Source organism: Quercus lobata, chromosome 7 (assembly GCF_001633185.2).
Source record: "Quercus lobata isolate SW786 chromosome 7, ValleyOak3.0 Primary Assembly, whole genome shotgun sequence".
Classification (NCBI taxonomy): Eukaryota; Viridiplantae; Streptophyta; class Magnoliopsida; order Fagales; family Fagaceae; genus Quercus; species Quercus lobata.
This window is the reverse complement of record NC_044910.1, coordinates 24,522,458-24,546,232: the sequence shown is the minus strand read 5'-3', so window position 1 is coordinate 24,546,232 and position 23,775 is coordinate 24,522,458. Positions and strand designations below refer to the sequence as shown.

The 23,775-nt window shown below is 37.5% G+C and overlaps 1 protein-coding gene across 2 annotated transcripts; it reads left to right on the top strand.

Annotated features, from left to right (window-relative positions):
• The first annotated feature begins 16,501 nt into the window (after positions 1 to 16,501).
• On the top strand, positions 16,502 to 20,058 carry LOC115952235 (40S ribosomal protein S15a-5-like). 2 transcript variants are annotated; one of them, XM_031069324.1, is made up of 4 exons: positions 16,502 to 16,608; positions 17,876 to 18,049; positions 19,373 to 19,533; positions 19,722 to 20,058. In XM_031069324.1, the coding sequence occupies exons 2-4, from the start codon at positions 17,920 to 17,922 to the stop codon at positions 19,818 to 19,820; spliced, it is 390 nt and encodes a 129-aa protein (XP_030925184.1). In that variant the 5' UTR covers positions 16,502 to 16,608; positions 17,876 to 17,919; the 3' UTR covers positions 19,821 to 20,058. The 2 variants fall into 2 exon arrangements, with proteins under 2 accessions (XP_030925184.1, XP_030925185.1); XM_031069325.1 differs by having other exon boundaries at positions 16,506 to 16,608; positions 17,885 to 18,049.
• The last annotated feature ends 3,717 nt before the right edge of the window (positions 20,059 to 23,775 follow it).

Genomic DNA, 23,775 nt, shown 5'->3' with positions numbered 1-23,775 from the left:
TATTGCTGTTGTTGTGTTTTGTTTTTTTTTTTTTTTATTGTTTTGGCAATCCACCTTTTGTATAGGCTTGTTTAAGCCCCTCTTTGTACGTTGTAATACATCTTTATATTAATGAAAATTGTTATCACTTTATTTCACATATTCTATCTCTATAGTTCCGAAATGATAACGCAATGAATAGACATACAATCTTGTGAATTTTTTTTTTAATTTTAATTTTAATTTAATTTTTTTTTATTTTTAAACCGTGGCCGACGTCTAGGACCAAAGTCCCAGTTAATAGAAAGATCTTGCTCTGTGCTTATAAAAACAATCCGGCTTAATAATACTGAATCAAACAAATGAAATTTAGGGCTGAAACTCCCATTAGGCAGGAAAAGAAAGGACATTATGATGGGTCTACTGAGTCGGCCTGGCATCATACCGCCGACCTTAGAGTACAATACTAGGGGCCATAATCCCTTATCCAGGAGAAAGGCGATATTATGTATTTACAAGTGCTGTTCGGCACAGTAATATAGCATTTGAATCAATGACGCCTAGGGCCAAAATATTTGCTAAGAAAGAGATATCACCATAACTTTAATAGAGTTGTTTGGCACAACAATGCCAACCTGTGAAAAACGATACTTACCCCGAAACTAGCCGAGATGATAACTGAATGCTCGATGCAGTGTAGGAAGTAACCATCTGAAGACATATCACCCGCAAAATGAACAGCCCCCCTAGGCTGTTGAATAGTGGGGTGTTTTCACCATCTTCTTGACACTCCTATTGGCATTAACCTTTTACAGTATTTGAACCGAAGATTGAGTAATTTAGAATTTTCATTAAGTAGCCAACCTTACGAAATTCAATCTTTTTCTCATCTCCGAGGACCATGCAATGCCTTGGTTCTGTCCAAAACTCAGTTTTCTCATCCAAGTAGTTGGTTTCCCCATAGGCTTGAGTCCGAGGACCATGCAATGTCTTGGCTCTGTCCAAAACCTAGTTTTCTCATCCAAGTAGTTGGTTTCCCCATAGGCTTGAGTCCGAGGACCATGCAATGCCTTGGTTCTGTCCAAAACCCAATTTTCTCATCCAAGTAGTTGGTTTCCCCATAGGCTTGAGTCCGAGGACCATGCAATGCCTTGGTTCTGTCCAAAACTCAGTTTTCTCATCCAAGTAGTTGGTTTCCCCATAGGCTTGAGTCCGAGGACCATGCAATGCCTTGGTTCTGTCCAAAACTCAGTTTTCTCATCCAAGTAGTTGGTTTCCCCATAGGCTTGATTCTGAGGACCATGCAATGCCTTGGTTCTGTCCAAAACCCAGTTTTCTCATTCAAGTAGTTGGTTTCCCCATAGGCTTGAGTCCGAGGAGCATGCAATGCCTTGGTTCTGTCCAAAACCCAGTTTTCTCATCCAAGTAGTTGGTTTCCCCATAGGTTTGAGTCCGAGGACCATGCAATGCCTTGGTTCTGTCCAAAACTCAGTTTTCTCATCCAAGTAGTTGGTTTCCCCATAGGCTTGAGTCCGAGGACCATGTAATGCCTTGGTTCTATCCAAAACTCAGTTTTCTCATCCAAGTAGTTGGTTTCCCCATAGGCTTGAGTCCGAGGACCATGTAATGCCTTGGTTCTGTCCAAAACTCAGTTTTCTCATTGCGTGGGACCTTGGCTTTAGGGGAGTTAGCTCCTCGGCCGAGCCCCTAGAATTATCCATGCGATTAACGCTACCAAGCGTAGCCCCTAGTCAAGAAGCATAGCCCCTAGCGGAACTTTATACTAAAACTCTATAACCAGTTGTTAGAAATGATAAAGGAACTCTCTCGACCTACCGCCTATGCCAACACACAAGCCTTTCCCACAGACGGCGCCAATTGTAAGGACACGATTTTGTAACGAACCGTAACAGTGTTGGGTTCGCTCGTAAAAAGGCCCAAACAATATCATTTGTAGAGCGTGGGTTTGAAAGGCTAGGTCTTGGTCACCAGGCGGTGGGTTTTTCGTGGTGTTCACGCATGGTTAAGTTTCTTTCACCCCTGGAGTCTTTTTCTTGGAGGTGGGCTGGGAGGCTCTGGTTTTTGGCCATTTTTCCCAGCCACCTCTTTAGATTACCTATTTTTCCTTTTATACTAGCTTGTGTTCACTGTCCTTCGTCCACGTATAGGGTCTACCTTTCCAAGACTGATACTTGTCCCATCAGCCCATACCCAAAGTCGTTGGGGGTGGTTGTAAAAGTCGAAGAATACGGCTCTGTCAGGTGCAACGTATTGAATGGCAATAAGGGCAGCTTTCCCTGGATATTTTTAGATTTTCTTTCAAGCTTAGTCCTATACCGTTTTTGCCCCTCTTTCCAGTGGGACTTTGGGTTTGCCGAGGACTGAACTGTCCTCGGCTGTATCCCAAGGCTATCTTGTGCTTTATATTATCGAGCTTGGGCCATAGCCCTCCTCGGCTTGGGCCTTTGGGCTCCCCACGGGTAAATGGGCCTGGCCTATAAATTATTTGGGCCCCACAGTTATATACATATATTTTTATCATTTACTTATTTATTTATTATTTTATATATTTTATTATTATTATTATTATTTGTTTATATTTTTTATTATTATATATATACATGTATTTTTCAAAAATGGTGACCGTTTGGGGTGCTATGCATGAACCCTTGCAAAACCTCATCTCAAACATCAGGGCGGTTATTATTACCTGCAATAACTGCAGCACCCTAGCATGTCTTTTCAAGGCTAGGTTTCACGTTTCTCGGTGCAACCCAAGGAGTCAATTCTACCCCTTCCCCACTATTTTTGTCAAGGCCGAGGAACAAAGAGAGAGAGAGAGAGAGAGAGAGAGAGAAAAGGAGAAAAAGAAAGAGAGAGGAGTCTTACCTTCTTCTTTCTTGTTTCAGCACCATCAAAAAGGGAAAAAACTTCGATACCAAAGAGGAGAGGGAAAAAACTTCTCTTCATATATATTTTCTTTTTATATATTTTTTGCCATGGTGAAAAAAAAAAATTTGTTCCTCCTCTATTTTTCCCTTTTATCTATGTTTGAGAGGTTTTCACCACTTAGTTGGGTCCATGGCTGAAGAAAAGGAAACACCCTTTGCCATTGATGTCGAAATTGCGAAAAACTCGCTCCTACCATTGCAAGACCCGTGGTATTGCTCTTCTCCATTGTTTCCCATGGTTCCTACTGATATCAGTGTATTTGATGCTCCTTCCCAATGTAATATATGGGGTGAAGGCCCCAATATCGAAACTGCATGGGTGCCTTTAGCATCTGGGGTTATGGATTTGGGCCTCTAGCGGAAAGAGCTTCTACTTTCACCAGTGCAATTTTGGTGTCCCAGTGGATTGATCAATGGTTGGTCCGATTGGCTCGATAGGGAATTTGAAAATGAAGGATTTTGTCAAGCTCTTTGCGATGCTAACATTTTTGAAGCAGTTCTGATGTCCGGAGGGCGGCATGTATTTAGGGATATTATCTCACTACGGTATTCAATCCGCCGCTAGAGCCCGGAAACCCATACTTTCTTCTTCTCTTGGGGTGAAACCATTATCACCCTCGAAGATGTAGAGAGATTGTTTTTACTGCCAAGCATAGGGAAGTTGAACCCAATGGATTTGGAGTTGAGTAGTGAGGAGGCTAAAATCGAAGAGAGGCTTTACAAGGTATTTGGGGGTCGCACGGCATTGCTCACCGGCCAAAGGGCCATGTTTTCTTCATGGATTGCTACGTTTAAAAAGCTTGGTAGTCGTGCAATTGGGAAAGTTGCATTTTTTGGCAACGTGGCTGAGTAAATGCATTTTTGGCTGCTACCCTGCTCAATTCATCAAACCCTTCACATTTTGCCTAGCCATAAAGCTTTCCCAAGGTATGCCCTTGCCGTTAGGTGCTCTATTTTTAGGCAGCCTTTACTCAGAATTAGATCAACTTCATCATAATGAACTAGCTGGCTCTCCATACCATATTGTTGATTCCAAGGTGAGCATAGTGATGTTGCAAGCTTTTGCTTGGGAGCGTTCAAGCAATTATGTTAATGTAGGGAAGAGTGTAAGTGACATTCGTGACACTAAGAGGGTGATTTCGCTTGGAATTGTTGATGGTGAGGAGAGATTTTTTGGGTTTGAGCATGGCTTTCCTCTATTGATGAAGTGGATGGCCTTAAAGGTATGGGGTTTGTTGGCAATTGACTTGTTAAACACTGCCTCTGATTTTATTTGAGGCCTTATGCTTATCATGCCGATAGGTTCTTTTCTCCTTCCCCGTTTTTGTGCGCCAAACCCAATTCTCAAATGTTTAACTTAGGGGATGGCAGCAAGGTTTTGAACCTTCTGCTCATTACTTCTCCATCGTCGCTCCCCTGCCTCAACAGTTCAGGTTTTAGCCTTGTGAAATACAACCCTCATAGAGTGTCACGTTAATTCGGGCTCGACCAAGATTTGCCTATGATTAATGATATGGATTATGATGTTCGAGAGGTGATGAGGCCCTTACTTTATGATTCGGCCATGGATTACTGGCGTGAGAGGGAGGTGGATGTGTTGATCCCGTGTAGGCGAAGGGAAGGTCATGTTACTCAAAATATGTGTACTTACTGGCGGAAGATAATGAACAGCTTTGTGGATTTTGTTGCTAGTCGAGAGCAAGAAAGGGTGGTAATTGGCCCTCCAAGGACTGACATTCCTCCTAATCAGTGCCTGGTTCCAAATACCTGGGCTATTTGTTCATGGGCAGCTAGGCAGAATATAAGTTTTGCCGAATGGCATGCTAACCTTGATGGTTGGGTCATCTATGGCGAGGACGTTCTAGTAGAATGGAGCAAGCAGAATAGGATAGTGGAAGCCCCTGAACTCGAAACAGAGGAGCATAGGACACCAAGTAAAAGAGCTCGCCATGGAACTCCTCCAATTGGAAGTGTTGCTAAGAGGACAAGGTCTAAGGTAGAGTGTGATGTTGGTAGTAGTAAGAGACATAAATCCAAGTCTCTAGTGATCGAGTTGCATGACTCTTCGGTTAGGGATACAAGTCTTTCCCTCCCTCACAACCTCAGTGGTAGAGACCGTGGGGCCTCCATTGGTGCCGACTACTGAGGTTGTCCTTTTCTCAAGCCCAGATTTTGAGGCAAGGACATATAGGAAGAAAACCACTGCCCGTAGGGCGAAAGCTATTAGATCTGATGTTGAGAGCTCCTCCAAAGAGGTAAATTCTTGACCTTTAAACCCTTCTTCCTTTCCCCCTTTTTTGCTATTATTATATTATTTCCTTTTTTCTTTTCCCCTTTTTTTCTTCTTTTTTTTTTTTTATTTTTTATAATTTTTTTTATACTGATGTATTTTCTTTTTGCCATCAGCTGCCCCATCAGTCTAGCAACAGTGAGAGAACCGAGTTTGAAGACCGCGGAGGTGACTTTATGGACATCACCATGGGTTCTGGTAACCTTCTGTTACTTGCCTCTTTATCATCCTATGCTTCTGCCGCCACTGATGGCATTTCTATCATAGGTAATGTTGTTGATCCCTCAATGGTACACGTGGAAATTGTGGAAATTGGTGAGGTTGGGACTGCCGTTGACCCTTCCTTAGCGCCTAGCGCTAGTATAGTTGAAAGAGAGACCGGTGTACCCCCGTTGGTCCTTGAGGACGTTACTGATGGTGGCACAATTGGAGGGGGTGCCGTTGATCCTTTGCTGCCACCTGAGGGGTTGCTGGTATGGCCGGAGAAAGAATTATAAGTGAGCCTACCATGCCCACATCTGATCTTGATCCTCCCTATAGCAAAAAAAACACAAGTATGGCTTCTGCTGCCTATGTTTCAATAACATCTAAAGATTTATGTTGGGTTTGTCTTGTTTAAAAAAAAAGGCGTAAATGCACTTTTAATCCCTACGTTTTGACCCGATTTCTATTTTGGTCCCTACATTTTATTTTTACCACTTTTAGTCTCTAAACCAATTAACGCGTTTCATTTTGGTCCTTTCTATCAATCAACCGACGAAAATTGCTAAGGTGGCTACCAGAAGAATTAAAATATTATAAAAATGCCACATCAGCATATAAATTTAAAAAATTAATTTATTAATTTTAACTAAATAATAAAATTAAAAACATAATTAAAAACTAAACTTCACATGAACCCAAAAGCTCATCAAGACCTGTGAACCTAGACCGAAACTAAACTAAACTAAACTTCACATGAACCCAAACTTCACATAAAATAAACTAATTTATTGGATTTGAACACCACACGGCCAGACCTTCCCTAGCTTCGATTGCAGTGGTGAACCCAGACCAAAACTTCCACCGATTGCACCTGTGAACCCAGATAGACCAAACCCAATCCCCATAAACCCATCAGCTCTTGTGAACTCAGGCGACGGCGGTGGCTCTAGGCAGCCTTGGCGGCCACGGCCACGGCTTTAGGTGGCCTCGATGGTGACGTCTAGACTCCCCCAACTCTTCTCGTGTCTCTTTTTGGATTTGGCCTTTGTAAGTCTTAGATTTAGAGAGAGAGAGGGAGAGAATGAGATGAGGCCGGCGATTTGGAGTAGATCTAAAGGAAGGGGGCCGGCGGTGGTTTAGAGAGAATGGAACTCGATCTCGGCCTTCGTCTCGGCCACAATAGAGCTCGCCGGTCTCGGCCTTTGTCCTGGTCTTGGCCACAATGGAGCTTGCCGATCTTGGCCATCGTCTTGGCGTGGGTTTGTTAACTGATTGGTGGGTTTGGTGACTTTTTTGGTGGCAATGGTGGTCATGTTCTGAATTTTTATGGGTTTTTGAGCTAAAGTTCATGTTATGAAGAAATGTTTTTGATTGGCGGGGTGGTGGTGGCTTGATTGTGTCGGTCATTGGTGGTGGGATCTGGGTTTGATTGTGTTGGTTTGGGTTTGATTGTGTTGATCTGGGTTTGTTGTGATTGGTTTCTTGATCTGGGTTTAATCTCGGTTCGATTTGTTGAGAATTTGGTGTTGATTGTGTTAGAATTTGGGGAAGAACATGAAGAATTCGATGATCTTGATTTGTGGTAGATCTGATGGTGCCGCGTTTGACGATCTCTAAGGTGTTGAATTTGGGTTTTTTCTTCTTGTTTTCATTTATGTCCTAGTGATTTGGGTTTGAGTTCTTGGGTTGCTGGGTTTGTGTTCTTGTGATGGGTTTGAGTTCTTGGTTACTGAGTTTGATTTGGGAAGAATATGAAAAACAAGTTGTAAAATGAAGAACAATCTGAAGAACATGAAGAGAAATCTTAATTCATGTGAATTTTAGTTTTTAATTCTATTTTTAATTTTATTATTTAGTTAAAATTAATAAATTAATTTTTTAAATTTATATGCTGATGTGTCAGGAGTGATTTGGCTTTTTTTTATAATATTTTAATTCTTCCGGCAGCCACCTCAGCAATTTCCGTCAGTTGACTAACGGAAAGAACCAAAATGGAACGCATTAATTGGTTTAGGGATTAAAAGTGGTAAAAATAAAATGTAGGGACCAAAATAGAAATCGGGTCAAAACGTAGGGACTAAGAGTGCATTTACGCCAAAAAAAAAAAACTTGCCTTTTTGTTCCTTTGACAAACGGATTAACCCCCACCAATCTTGTCTAACAGTTGTAGAAGGAGAGCTGTCAAGTGCTGTGTTTCAGGGGGTTAATGTCCAAGATTTCATGGAAATGTTCGATCAAGAAAAGGAGAACAACAAATCTGCCGAGGATTTCTATGCACTTTGAAGAACCACAGTGAAATTCCAGTGGTTTGATGTTCCCATTAAAGGTCTGCCCTTGCTGGAGAAAGTATTGTCAAAGCATCCAGATTTTATGTCTAGGTGCACATATGGTAATCTAGTGAGGAAGGTAATGTTTCAATCCTTTGTTGTGGTTTTGCTTGACATAGAACACACACCCCTCTAAAGTTTCAACTTGCACAAGGTTGTTGAGTGGAAGGACGTACTTAGTGAGTTGCAATCCATGAGGTTTGATGTTGGGTTCATTCTTGATTGGCTTAAAACCACTGCTGCCTCATGCATCATTCGTGATGGTGAGATGAAGTTGGCTGAACTCATAGCAAAAATTGCAAATTTAGAGAAAGAGATTGTAGCGAAGGTATCAGAACTATCCCTCTTGACAAGCCAAAAGGAGTCTGTCATGTTGTCCTTAGCCACTAGTGGTAACTCGTCCTCCGCGGAAACCCTTGGTGGCTTGTTGGATTAGGCTACTCATGCTTTAGTTTATATATGTATTTTCTTTTATAGCCATTGTATTAGTGGACCACTCCATTTGGGATGTAATATGTGTTTTGAGACTTACTTAGTTATAAAGACTTCTTTCCCCCTTTCTTTTTGTAATAGAAGAAGAAAAAAACTTCTAGGTGCTGTTACTACTCATGAATGTGAAACTATTCAGCTATATATAAAAAACTTATTTAGTCGTGATTTGTCTAGTTGAAAGTGTTGTTGTTATCTGTGCAAAAGGTCGTTCAATTGTGGAGACCAACATCTTATGTGAAAGAAGGACTAGTCAACTATGGACATTGTCTTGTAGAAGGGTTCATGCCTAAAAGAAAATTTTCTACATAAAAGCTAATTTTTTCTGCATAACTGAAAATTTTTTGCATAACAGAAATTTTTTCTGCATAACAGAAATTTTTCTGCATAAAAGAAAATTTTTTTGCATAACAGAATTTTTCTACATAAAAGAATTTTTCTGCACTTCTTTGTGTGAGCACATGTTTTTTTCTAACTGTTCATGCAAAAATTCTGCACTGTTCACAGCAGAGGACATCTCCAGCCGTAGATACTGTGCCTTTTTCTTTTGCAAGAGTAGTTTTCTTTAAAAAAGAAAAAAAAGTTTTATGATGAAGTAGCGTTTATCTATCTAGGTATGTGTATACACTTATATACTAACATACGTATACGCATCATTACCCTTTTCTTTTAGCCATTCTTGTATAAAAATTGTACTTTTCATGGCAAAGGACACCTCCAGCTGTAGCTACTATGTTCCCTTTTTAAAAAAAAAAAAGAAAAGAAAAATAGAGTGTTCACTCATAAATATTCACACGTATATATATGTACGTATACTTATATACTTATGTATATATGTGCATTCACATGTGCATATATATATATATATATATATACATATATACATATATTTTCGAGAGAACATCTATGTTGTTCTTTTTTAAAAAAAGAAAAAAAGAAGAAGAAAAACTCAATACTTTTCAAAGAAAACGTGCATGATTATGGCAAAAGCGGTGCTTATTTCTTTATTTAGTAGTAGTTGTGATTTTACAAAAGAGCAAGGAAAGACCACACAGTACACGCGCAGGAGATTAAGCATAGTACAACTTAAGCCATTTGCCGTTAATAGGTTCCACGAAGACTTCACCACCTGCTGTAGCTAGACGATAGTAACCACTCTCATTGGCTTCCCTTACAAGGTATGGGCCCACCCAATTGAGGGCAAATTTAGTGGGGGTAGAGAGGTTCCTTCTCACATAATTTGCTACCTTCAAAACCATTTGCCCATTAACAAAAGTTCTAGCCTTCATGACCTTGTTATAGGCATTGGCCATCTACTGCTGGTACTATTGGATATGGCTAAAGGCCAAATTCCTTGCTTCCTCTAGGGTTTCAAGGTCGGAGACCTTACATTCTACACAGGTGACTGCACTCATTTCAACTTCTTGACCATGAACCACCCTAGGAGTAGGGACTAATAACTCAACCGGTGACATAGCCTCGGTGCCATACACAAGAGAAAACGGTGAAAAGCTAGTAGTAGTCTTTGCTGAACCTCAGTAGGCCCATAAGGTTTCCAGCAAATGTCACTCCACCCTTCCTCATATTCGTGGACCATCTTGCTGAGAATTCTCAACAATACTCGATTAGTTGCCTCCGCTTGGCCATTGCCTTAGGGATAGTAAGAAGTAGACTTTCTATGCTTGATGTGGCGATGGTCAAGCAGTTTACAGACATCCTTGTTGACAAAAGGAGTGCCATTATCGCTGACGATCTTATGGAGGATGCCAAATCTACAAATTATGTGCTCACGAATGAAATTTGCAACTACTAGACCGGTAGCTTTCTTTAACGAGACCGCCTCAACCTATTTTGGGAAGTACTCCATAGCCACTAATATCCAAATATAGCCATTGGACGGTGAATTGATTGGGCCTATCAAGTCTAGCCCCCAAGTGTGAAATGGCCATGGCATTGTCATGTTTTGGAGGCTAGTGGGGTGAGTATGGATCAAGCTCCCATGGACTTGACAAGTGTCACAAGTCTTCACATGTTTGGCCATGTCTTGCTTCATGGTTGGCCAAAAATACCCAAGGTTGAGCAGCTGCTGGAGAAGTCGCTTCTTGCCTTGATGATCCCTACATTCACCCCAAAGTGTACTTACCCAACCCAGAGTTCTAGTATAATTTTTATATTTACATCTAAATTTATTTACCACTTCACTAGGATGAACTTTTCGCTTTACATTATATTTACATTTGAATTTTAAAGGTATTTCTATAGTCTATGCTAGGCAGGGAAAGGACTACATACTTTTTCTTAGTATCATGCATCTTGGAAATGTTTATTTTGTTAGTGAAAAAATGGACTTAGATGAGTAGTTGGGTAGTTTCAAGGTAAAGTATAATATGGCATATCAAGTCTTATGTCATTATGGAATCATTATTCTTTCACCATTGTAGAAACCAAAGATTTTTTCATCCACTACCATGCACATTAAATTAAGCAAGTTTTATTTGGATTGGGAGATGATGAGATATTCTTGAGGTTGGTTTGTATTTTTATAATTAAAATTATCCTATCAAAGTTAATGCTAAATTTGATGTCTATTGATACCCATTTTCGCGACACATTTTCTACAAGCCTGATTCAACCAAGCTCGACTTCCTTGTGGGCTCAATTCATGTATTATATTATATTTTATTCTTTTAAGCATGGCCCAAGCCCATGTGACTTATTGGGGAAATTGAGGAAGTGTAGTTTGGAGGGTATGGGTCGGTTCTTTTTGGACCTTTTGCATGAACCCAACACATGCGTGCTACTAAGTGGGTAAGGGACATTGGTAGCAACTCAGGCTCATGGAAGAGGTCTTGGACCTGAAATTTCCACCCCAAAACAACTTTTATACTCTGGCTGACTGTGGCTCGAAGTTTCTGTCCAAGCCCATTTTTTCCTTAAAAATAGTTGGCTCTCATTGGCCAACTCCAGCTGCTAGCCCTCACTTTGGTGAGCCTCCCAAGAGTCTAAAATAATTGAAAAGGAGGAGCTAATGAGGGTTTAGTCAAGCATTTCCCTTAATGATGATAAAAGTATGCCTTCATTTTATCCAAGCAAAAGCAAACCTAAAAATTACTAATTTACTACTTACTTAACATCATGGGGTCCAAAGCCTTTTCTATTGACCAAAAGCCAGTCATTAGCAGCACCCTAAACTCAATATTAAACTTTCCCTTTAGCCAAAAAACCAACCAACTACGTTTACCTCATAGAGCTGAAACTTGAGAGCAAGAATCCACTCAGCTAGCTAACATTTTCACAATTCTAAAGTTTGGGGTTGGAAATATGGGTACAGGGGAACATTCCCTCTCTTCCTCACAACCTCTCTCAATTTCCTCTTCTTGTTGACTGTGGGTCGAATTTCGAACCTGTGTTGTTTTTATGCATTTTTCAGCATTTCAGTTATGGCATTTTGATTTCTCTCTTGTTAAAGCACCATTAGCCTTTTGTTCATTATACATTTGGAATTTTGGGCTTGACCTTCCACAAATAAACACTTCTAAAGAACCCAAGGGGAGATTTGGGCTAATCTTGCATTTTTGACCCAAGTCGCAAAAACGTCCCCGACAATGTCTAAATCTCTTTGATTTTTTTTTTTTTCTTGTTTAAAACTTAGGTTCATTTGTTCAATTTATTTAGTTGAAGAAGTATTATGACGAAGAATGCGAAATGAACAACAATCATGCTTTTCCAATTTGCTTCCAAGGAAGGACAATCACACCTTTCTCTTTAGTTCAATTGCTAGATATATTTTTCTCTCCATCATAGCGGATGTTATAGTTTTAGTTGTTTAGAATAGGCTTAAAAGAAAATCTATTTGTAAGACAACACATATTTTTATGGATAGCATACTGAGTGTTATATACATTTGAAATTTGAAATTCATTCCAAGTGTTAAATTTAAAATTCAATTGCATAGCTATATTAATTAGATTGAAACAATTTCCAAATATTTATCTTAAATCATTTGAATATATTTGCTTTCTCGGATTCTAATTATTTTTATGTACAAAATTTATTTGTGGACTCTTACAAAATTTTCATTATTATTGTAGGGACAAAGGCCCAAAATCATATGGTGGGCTTTGGGCTTCACCTAGGACAATTGACAAGTCTGAGGAGAGGCAAATGGTTGTAAAAGGGACTCCCAGTTAAAGTCTCATAAACAGGAAGTGCAAGAAAGACGATTCAATGAGGAATACCTCCTCAGATGCGATTGATGTGGCTCAAATGCGTAACTCTAGAAATTAGAGGGCCCCTCCGAAAGGCCCTAGTAATAGGAGTGTGCCATATAAACATACGAGGAAGAAGGAAATACAAAATATCTAAGGAAAAGCTGTTACCACCGCATTAAATGTATTGTAGCTACTTTTCTGACCGCATTTATGTGAAGAGGACCTTTGAATAGTGTTGCCTTGGCTACCACAACTCACAAAAGGCTGAAGGGGGGTGTCTGATGGGATGGGCACTCAAGTGGGAATTCAGATGATCAACAAATGTAGGATCAAGATAGCTCAAAGAAGGCTATATAATGTGAGAGATCCCTATGAGATGAGAGAGGGGTGGGTGGGTGGGTGGGTGGGGGGGGGGGGGGGAAGAAAAGAGAGAGAACACTGTAGTAACCTAAGTTGTCTCAATGTCCAACTGTAATCATCATACACAATTGTAGCCTCCTCGAACTCAAAGTCCACTGATATCAATATCTCTTACTTGTGCCTAACTGTCATCTAATTCAAGACTTGCCGTTGTACAACTCATTAGGCCCTAGCTCTTCAACCCATTCTTTACAAATTCATTGTGTTGAGCCTTTTGGACCAAGACTCCATACATATTTGGGCTTGGGCCCCAAATTGCGTCCCTACAATTATTATTTTTTGTTTTGTCGAAAATAGATGTATTGATTTTTTTTTCCAAGAACTTGAAAATACATGTACTTATGTAATCTCCTTTGGTCCAGTTCAGTCCATTTTAGTGAGCTTACTTAATAATGGGAAACAACAAGTTTGAGTTAAGAGTACCTATTTTAAATCCGAATTTATTCAAAAAATATTTAAATGAAAAAAAGTAATATTATTAATTTTAGTTGTATAATTTAATGATTTGCGGTCTAAGCTTTTTTTATGTTCTTTTTTCCTCCCTTATATAATATTAGTATTTTAGCTTTTTGATCAATTATACAATTTTAGTGTTTTGATATGATGTAATTTTAATTTGAAATTTTGAAGATTAATTGAGGACTTTTTTTAATAAAGGGATACAAAATTTGAAGATTTATAATATTAAGTTCAGTGTCAATTATTTGATGAGTTGGATACTAATGTGAATTTGCGCCAAATGCAACCATTTAGAAGGTAATATCCAAGCATATAGATATGGAAGGTATAATATCAAAGTGCATTGAGCAATCTTTGGACCTTTTTGACAAAATTAAGATGTAGGTATAAAATAAATTGTTCAACATAATTAATGAGTTTGCAATACAAATGACAAACTAAAAAAAAAAAAAATGTTGTTAAATTTTCATTGTTTTTTTTAATTAATATATATATATATATATATATTGTAAGGGCGCAATTTGAATCTTGAGCCCAAAAGTTGAAAGTCTCTAGGCCCAAAGAGCTCAATACAATGAATTTGTAGAGAGTGGGTTAGAAAATTAGGTTCTAATGAGTTGGGTAACAATTATAGTGAATCCAAATGACAATAAAGTAAAAATAAATTGGTTTTATCTAAAGAAAATCGTCATCGGCACAGTATGAGGAGATCAGTTCTCGTATATATTTCTTGAAGTTGACTACAAGTACAATTCTTATTGCTACAATATTTCTTTCTCAAATCTCTGATCTCCTTCTCTCAGGGCCTCCTCTTTATTTTATACTTTCTTCCCCCTTTCATATTTGCCCTTCACGTGTAGATTAAATTGTTGGTGTTGATTCTTGTCACATCAGCACCTTCCTAAAGTCTTTAGGGAGTAGCTGTAAAGCTAAAAATTACTGTTCAAGCATTACTTCCTCATTAATGCGGCCAGAGAGTTAGCTGCAGAGCATTCAATGCGATGATAACAGCTTTCCTTTAGATATTTCATAGCCTCTTTCTGTCCTGTTCCTTCCTGATACTTATCCTCAATAGTGGAATTGTCCGGAACGTTTCTCTTGATGGCAAACCGCACCTTCTGACCTCGGCTTTGCTCAGTCGAGGAAGCATTCCTCCTCGAACCGCCCTCTTGGACAATCATGATCAAACCTCACCTCCTCACTCACTAACACAGATTCTTATGATTGTATTTACCCGTCCTCGAACTACTTAATGTTCTCAAACTAGGCCCCCAGCCCAATATATACATAGATATATACCACTGGGCTTATCACTCCTACATATATATATATATATATATATTTCTCCATATTGGAGTTGCATTATGCAGTTTTATTTTGAGCTTTTAAAGTTCTCTTTTAAATATTTGTGTTCTGCCCTTCTATTTAGTTTTTTTTGTTGTTGTTGATATTTTTGTATTATATATTGTTTGTGTTTTCTTTACCTAGTTTCCATGAAGTTTAAGAGTTATCATAGTTTTCAAAATCCAATTACTAAAACATAAGCACATATAGATATGGACATATGATTTTGAAGCAACTTTTGAAGGTATTTTGTAGTTGCACAAAAAATTGCTTCCCTATATGTATGATTCAAAAAATTAAATTTTCATTTCATATGAATATTGTAGATTAAAATGTTAATTAATATTCATTCGTTAACATTTTTTTCCCACAAAATAAATATATGATCATTTTGTTCAAATGTCAGGACACAAATATGCATGTGACACCAGAAGACCCCGCAATGATTTCAAGTAATAGACTCCTATGTTTCATTTTTAAACACAATTCATTTTGTTGTTGAACACAACTCATTACAAGACATGATCTTAATTTTAAAGGCAAAAATGTGTTGGATAAAACTCAAAATAACACTAATTTTAACACTAATTTTAATGTTCCAATTGCACATCATTTCGGATCAAATCATAAAAGCTCTACACAAAATATTTCTCATCTTCTATGAAATAATTAGAAATGTAAAAGTGACTTGCAATAATAAAATATAATATAGAATATGATTGTGAACTAAATTTATTTTATTTTATTTTTAGTTGGTTTTCTATAACCCTATTACCCTTGAGCAACTTACTTTATATGGCGGACAGAAAATGTTTTAAAATCTCGATCTCCATGAAATTTTGTAGTGGCTAATATTATTTGTATTACTTTAATTTAATTTTAATAAAATATAGATAAACATGACCAATCAAATGAAACTTTTGAACGTGTTCAAATGATAATGTCAATATCTGCATGCCAATCTATATATATTAATAGGTAAAGATCAAAGAAAATTCAATTAGAATTTGAAATTAGAATTCAATTTTGTGCCATGTGTCTAAATTTATGTAGAGACCACATCATAATTATCTACTTAAGTTTGTGCCATGTGTCCACTTAAGTTTTTTAATCTTTGTTTTAAGTAAGTTAATGAGTACAAAATACTAAGAATCTAATATTAATGAACTTAAAATTTATAATAATAATAAAAAAAAAACCAATCACATATACTCAATAAAAATCACAGCACAATAAAGATCATCACATGTTCTATCTTCTTCAAATTTAGAAAAAAATGATCATAAGTAGTATTAAATTTAGGTAGGAATTTTAATATGTGACTTGTAATGACCCAAAAGATACCCAAGCCTACTTAGAATAGTGGTACTCAGTACTTTAAGCCCAACACAATAAATTTGTAAGACAGTGGGCTTTCCGAGTCAACTGCAATACTAACTAAGATCCAAGCTTGAAATGAAAAGGACAAAAGCTTTTAAAATGAATAGATGAAGCACAAATTCAGTGTAAACACTTCCTCGAGCTCGTCCGAGGATGGATTGTTCATAAAAGGTCAAAGCCAATCTCTCTACAATGTGGTCTTTTCTTCTCAAGTTCCTAAAAAATGCCAATCCTCTCTAATCGCATATTTGCCTAAACTAGCGTCGTCTTCAAGTCTGACTTCCTCGGACTCTGCTTATGCGTCAGGCTTTAATTGGCGCTTGAATGGGCCTTTGCCTTTCCTCGGACTGGACCTATGGGCTTCATTTTTTGGTTTGGATCCCTCCCTCCCCCTTTATTTGGTCAACTCACAAGTGAGCCCATCAATCCCTCGGCTGCAGCATTTCAGCCAACATGAACACGATGCCAAATTGCCTATTGCCAATTGCCATAGTAGTATACACCTCTTCTCCTTCAGCTCTCAGATTGCTCTCTACAGATCTCCCTCCTCTTGGGTTAGCTCTCTCTCTCTCTCTCTTGAATATTTACCTTTATTACTGATTCGTGAGTCCAAACACATTGTAGTTAAGTATTACATGTATTTGATGTTGATAGTTTACTGAATATTCGTAAATGGACTTTCAAATTGAAATTCCATATTATTGACCTCTTGAAAGATTGGTGTCAGTGGAAATGCTTGTTTTCTTGGCATTTTTTTTTGTTGGCTTATGCTCTCATTTGTGGTGGGTGGGTATATGGTGGTGTCATTTGTGTTGGGCATGTTTTAGCTGTGTTGGGGCCATGGGAAGGGGATTTAGAAGGGGGAAATATATGAATGAGGTACTTGTAATAGCATAATTTCTTTTTTATATTTACATGTGTTCATGTGTTTTATAATTTTGCATATGAGGTTTTTAAGAAAAATGCATAGGGATGTTTGTGGTGGGCATGTTTGCATATGGAGTAGTATTTAATAAAGAATTACATTTTGAAGAATAATTTGTTAACAATCAAATAACTCTTCCTAAATGATAGGAAGCCTTTATTTGATAAGCCTATCAATAAACTAAAGAACCAATCCAACTGATTCTCTATCTTCTATTTGATAACCCGGCTAACAAATTGGACCCCATCAGCGACACTTGCTCTACATTGTACTCCTTCAGCGGTATCTGTTTTGCATTCCAATACTCTTTAGCCTTCATGCCATCATTTCCTTACATCACATCCATACTTGTCTAGTTCATAACATAATTTCGTTAAAATATAGTATGCTTGGGATGGGCAGATTGCTTGACATGAGATTCAATGCAGAACATTATGCCAAAGTAATGGTTGACCTGTGATTCTGTGAACAACTTTGGCACTATGAGAAATATTATAATTTGAATTTATATTCAACAATTCAAAGGAAAAGTAATAAATAGTACTTTTTAAGACCAATGAAAAATTATACAAACCAGATCAATTACAAATGTTTAAGAAACTAAACTACTTATCATTGTACATTGTCATAACAAAGTCCGATAATGCTTATAATGGGCAAAGATTTTTTTGCAAAATGCAAAAGAGTAAAAAACAGCCACAACATAGAGTTTGTTAATTATTTATTTGTGATTTTGTGTAAAAGAAATGTTTATAGAGTTTTAGTAAGTATAATATTTATTTATATAATTTAAAAAATTATTAATTAAACTACGTATTTATTAAGTCGACCACCAAATCTGGCTAAACTCACTGTTTGACTGTGTCCGACTCACTGTTTGACTGTGTCCGACTTAGGGGTTTTAGCCATTCAGGGTAGAGAGAGAGAGAGAGAGAGAGAGATGGGGAGGAGGATATTGAACGATGCGTTGAGATCAATTGTGAATGCGGAGAAGAGAGGAAAAGCAACAGTGGAGTTGAAGCCTATCTCCAATGTCATTTCTTCCTTTCTCAATATCATGAAAGATCGAGGTAAATCTGTACTATTCCCTCTCTTTGCTGTTATGGGTTTTCTTTATAGTTCTACTTTTTCCATTGCTTCAATCAAAATTTCCCATTTATACTTTTGGATTCCCTTATTATTTGAAATAGTGGTGGGTTGTATCAATTAAGGATCAATGGTTTAGTTTTTATTTATCTTGAGGTAATGTAATATTTGTGTTTGGTCTTTGGTGCTGAAGTGGTAAAAGGTTGGTGGGTACTTCAAATTATTGGTGTCATAATGTTAGAGCTAGCAGAAATAGTGAGACATTGAGATACTGGAGTGTTTGGATTGAAAAAGAATGGTGGATTGTCTCTTTTATTCCTACCCATAAAAATTTTAATGGGGTTGTTTTCGAAACCTGGTACTCTAAATAGAGTGATGAACGATTGCATCATGGTTCTGTTTCATTTCATGTGAATTTCAGAGTATTTTAGATTCTCTTTTCAATGTTTGTATGGTTTGAAGTCCAGTGCTGTTACACTCAACTCAAGTTTTTTTTTTTTTTTTTTGGGTGTGTGTGTGTGTTTTCATTGGTCTTGTATATGTTTCTACTCTGAACTGATATAGGTTTAAGCTTTTTTGATTCTTGGTTATGCTTGCATCTGGTGAATTTTGAACCCGTTGTCTTATCCTCCACCTATTGTGGGAGGAGGAAGTATTATTAGATTTAGAGCTCATATACTTATCATTTTATATGTAGCTCATATACTGAGTCTAAGCCAAAATTCTACTTGTTTTATTATTATTTTTCAAGTACTGGTGCCTTTAGTCTTATTCTTTGTCCAATATTCCTAAAAGACGAGAGGTTGAAACAATTGCCATAAAGTAAGAGGGAGATAATTTAGTTTAGAACCCTTGGGAGGTCCCTTTCATAATTAGAAACCTGAAGTTACTAGAAAATAGATAATAAACATAAATGGGAGACAAGAAGGTGCCTGTATTTTACTTGGTTAATTGGATAGCTGTTTGTGTTTTATTGGGATCAGAAGCATGATTTCATTTAATTTTCCTCATAGCAGCTCATTTAATTTTCCTCATAGCAGCTCTAGCTGCTTATGAAAGGTTAGTCTTAGGCATTTTCAGATAGTTCCTTTGCTTCTATATGAATCCATGCTTACGGAGGGGTAGTTTAGGAAGTTTCTTAAACCACCTTCTCTAGACCAGCAAAGCTTTGCTACCCATGGATTTCCTTCTTCTATTTTTGGGTTTGGGTTCTGAAAGGCTATTGGTTATCTTTTGCATGCTGCAGAATGAACAGCTTGTTTTTTTTGGGCACACAGTTTAATTTAACTTGGTATAGTTACTTTTAGGGTACATCAAGGATTATCAGGTCTATGATCCGCATAGAGTGGGGAGGATAACAGTTGAACTACAAGGTAGGGTTAAAGATTGCAAGGCTCTCACTTACAGGCAGGATATCAAGGCAAGGGATATTGAAAATTACAGATTGCGTATGCTACCAACACATCAGGTTTGTCACATTTTGATGTTCAACATTCTGTCATGGATGCTTGTTTTCCCTTTTTATATTGGAAAAGGCTTGGGAGAAGAATGGGCTCTGTGTTTGTGTTGTTAATGAAATCTCACTTGTTTATGAAAGAATGAAATTCTTCTTCTTCTGACTTATTTTGTTACTTGTCTTTCCCTCTCTCCGTGCAGTGGGGTTATGTTGTAATCACAACTCCAGATGGTGTTTTGGATCACGAAGAGGCAATTAAAAAGAATGTGGGTGGTCAGGTTTTGGGTTATTTTCTTTAGACTTCCAACTTGCCTTTTTTGACATGCTTGGAGGGAAAGGGGCAAAGAGTTGCCCATATGATCACATTTTGCCTCTTTTAGCAAGCATTTGTTATGTTGTCTACTTTTCTTCTTCAGTCAGTTGTAATTTTGTCTCTGTTGATGAATGAGATGATGGACATGACTTTGTTTCCTTTCTCTTCCTAAATTGATTGTTTGTTCAGTATTGAAACACGATGGTACAAATTCACTAGATCTACCTGAGAATTTGGTCATATTGTTGCTTCTTTTTTTTTTACTGTGACTATATTGTTACGAAAGTATCTTAATTTGACAGGATATCTTAATTTGCATTTTTCTTCCCTCTATAAAACCAAAGATAGTAAACGAGTTATATTATAAAGAAACAACAACCGCGAGCTGCATAATACAGCACAGAGAAACGATATTAAGCTATTGATTTCAAATTTGTAAAATTTGTACACAACTGATCGATGATTACCAATTGAAGTTAAATCTAAAATTTCAGTGCAAATGCACTCTGATGGCACTTTTGCAAACGGGCATTTTCTAATTTCAAACATCTTGCAATTGATACCAACAATGGGCATTGATTACTCAAATTTCTGTGTCTGCTACGACCTTGGGTTGTCCTAAGTTGCACCAACTTCTAAAGTTAGCACCCCGGGAAACAAGGTAAATTATAAATGCAATATATGCAGCTGTAAATGCACACACAACTGTGCCAAACAACGTACTATTCACTTCAGAGGAGAAGAAGTCCAGCAACAGATACCCGTTAATCAGTATCACCAGTGCTGCCAGCAGCCATGAAGTGATCTACAATAAACGATAAAACAAAAAAATGGTGAACTCTTCAACCACTATTTAAGAATTTCAATCATTGTGCAAAGAAAAAAAATACTATGAGCAGCGTGCAAAGCATGTCATGAGAAAACTGTGTGCATTTTTGCTGGGAATTGCCAGCTCCACCTTTAGGAATGTTTTAGTTTACTCAAAAGTTATACATCGACCCTAAGATTAATCAAGTAGCAAAACATGCCTAAGATTAATCAAGTAGCAAAACATGTATTTACCAGCTTAGTGCCTACATTAGTGGTATTAGTTACTAGAATTGCCTCATCGTGTCTAAATCTGTTCTTTTTGAATATCAAGTAGCGAAACTTGTTGACTTTGATTGGCTTCTGAATGTTTGGAAAGCATTAGATCAAACTGTGTGCATTGACTTATGAAAATATTTCATTGTAAATTTTTTTTAAAGCTAATTATGAACTTTGTACGATTTCAGGGTGAAGTTAACTGTGTCAAATGGGATCCAACAGGTTCTTTGTTGGCCTCTTGCTCTGATGATATCACCGCAAAGGTTGTTGATGCTACTCCTTCCTTTTAGGAAATTTGATTTACATCTTACGTTTTATTTTTATTTGTATAAGTAATTACTGCTTCATCAAATAAAAAACAAAAGTACAGAAGGACTTATCTAAAAAAAAAAAAAAAACAGTAGTACAGATTCCAGAGGGACCAGAGCACACAGGCAGTGTGCTAGGGGCTAACAAAGAAAACAAAATTATAAAGCAAGAAAATTACAGCTATCAAGTAAATCAGCCAAAGCGTTAAAAGTAAAAACACCCGAGGCATTTGTCTACTCAGATAAAGTCTGGAAGAATAGCAGCTTCAAATCATGAATAAACCTCTTTTGCTTCCTTCAAAAGTGCAAGTATTCCTTTCCCACCAAATACTCCACATGAGACAATGAGGGATCATGGCCCAAATCACTGCATATCTATATCTGTTAAACTTACTTGGCCAGCTTGCTAGAGGATCCACAACCCCATTGGCATAACCCACAGAACGCCAAATAGAGAAAACACCAAATTCCACAGCTCTCTAGCAACAGGGCAGTGCATAAGTAAATGATCAATAGTCTCCTCATCTCTCTTATACATGCAACAACAATTGATCACCATTACTCTACACCTCCTCAAATTATCACTACTTAAATCCTCCCCAGTGCCACAATCCAAAGAAAGAAACTAACCTTTGTAGGTACTTTTGGCTTCCATATAGACTTCCAAGGAAAAGAGAGTTGAGTAGAAGAATTAAGGCCCTATAAAAGGATCTAACATCAAAAGTCGCTTGTAGGAGGGAATCCAGCAAAGCTCATCCACTACATTCTTCCTCCTCAGGCCAGAATAGATCAAATCCATAAAGGAGACAACCAATTCCAATTCCCAATCTTGTGCTGGTTTAACAAAACTGACATTCCAATGATAACTATCCTCTAAAAGAGATAACAAGTCTGCCACTGAAGCATCCCTGTTACAAGCAAAGCCATAAAGTTCAGGGAAGTTGTCTTTCAGAGGAAGCCCCCCACACCAAGGGTCACCCCAGAATTTTATAGAAGAGTCATCTCCCACCTTAAAGTTAACAAAATGATAAAAAGTGTCGCACCCCTTCCTGATCTTCTTCCAAAGACAAACTCCGTTGGGCCCCTGCACAGAATTAGAGCACCAAACCTCCCTGCATCTTATGTTCCATTGACATAGATTTTCACTGTTGGCATTATATATATGTGCATGTGTTTGTGTGTCTGCACTTTTGTCACTGCAAGGGTTGTTTATGGTACCAGTACTACATTGATTTGCATCTTATGTTCCATTGACATAGATGTTTGCTCTTAGCATTATCTCTGTGTGTGTGTGCGCACCATCTTCAACTTGTATTTCAATCTTCAAATTAATTTACACTATGTCATACAGTTTAATCACATTTCTTCTTGGCTTATCTCGGTTCTTGTCACTCCAAAATATATATTGTTCTGTTGGTTTTTTTTCTTTTTGATGTGTTTTTGTTTTCAATTTCAACTAATATATAGCAATGTTGTAGATATGGAGTATGAAGCAGGAAAAGTTTGTTCAAGACTTAAAGGATCATGCTAAGGTACTGTGGAGATTTTGTTTCTCTTTTTAATCTCAATGTGTTTGCCTCCCAGCATATGCACTTCTGATCTGACTGGATTGTTCTCAGAAACATTGGATAATTGTTTTGCAGGAGAAATATACTATCAGATGGAAGTCCCACTGGACCTAGTACAAGCAACCCTAATCATCAGTTATTGTTGGCAAGGTATATGCTGTTGATTTAATGAATTTGAATGCCATTAATTTTCATCTACTTTTATGCATTTGCATCAGTTATCTAGTCATTCTATTTGGTAGTTCTGGAATTTCTTTTTTAGTTGATCATTTATTTTTTATTCCTTGAAAAGTGAATTTAGTATGGATTATGAATTATGGGTTTGTTCTAGAAAACCTGTTAATGTTATCAAAATTTTCATAGAGGCACAGAATTATTAAAAACTTGCAGCCTGTTGTAAAACTCAATTGATTATATGAGGTTCTATTACTTTGAATCTTTAGTACCCTTGACTTGTATTATTAGTCTTGACTCATCTTGTATTGTTAAAGAAGTTTGCATTTGACATCTTCATATATACAAAACACATTGAACTTTAATTAGTTTCATACAATATTATTAAGAGGTAGAGTGCATCAGGAGTTGTTAGTTTAAGCCACCATTGTGTTGAAAATGTTCCATTGCCATTTGGGCTTCAATGATGGTCAGGTTTATTTTCTCAGACTGTAGACTTCATAATTTTTTACTTGGCCCATCTTCAACTCCTGTCTGTAGTGATGGATAACTTTATTGCATTAATATATCATGCTGGTTTCACTATTATCATTTAACTTTCCTATCAAAAAAAATATAATGTGCTGGTCATTGTATTTCTTCACCCCCACCCCCCATTCATTTTTTGGTTGAGGAGGCTGCTTTTGGGCTAAAGGGCCCGGAAAGTTTGGGGAACTATCGCCCCATTAGTCTTTGCAACACGGTGTACAAGATTGTCACTAAGATCATTGTAGCTAGGCTTAGACCTCACCTTGATAAGCTGGTC

Excerpts from the sequence above, each read along its gene's own strand:
- LOC115952235 (XM_031069324.1), top strand. The coding sequence starts at position 17,920 with ATGGGGAGGAGGATATTGAACGATGCGTTGAGATCAATTGTGAATGCG. Across the intron at positions 18,050-19,372 it reads CAATATCATGAAAGATCGAG|GGTACATCAAGGATTATCAG; the intron begins GTAAATCTGTAC and ends AGTTACTTTTAG. Across the intron at positions 19,534-19,721 it reads GTATGCTACCAACACATCAG|TGGGGTTATGTTGTAATCAC; the intron begins GTTTGTCACATT and ends CTCTCCGTGCAG.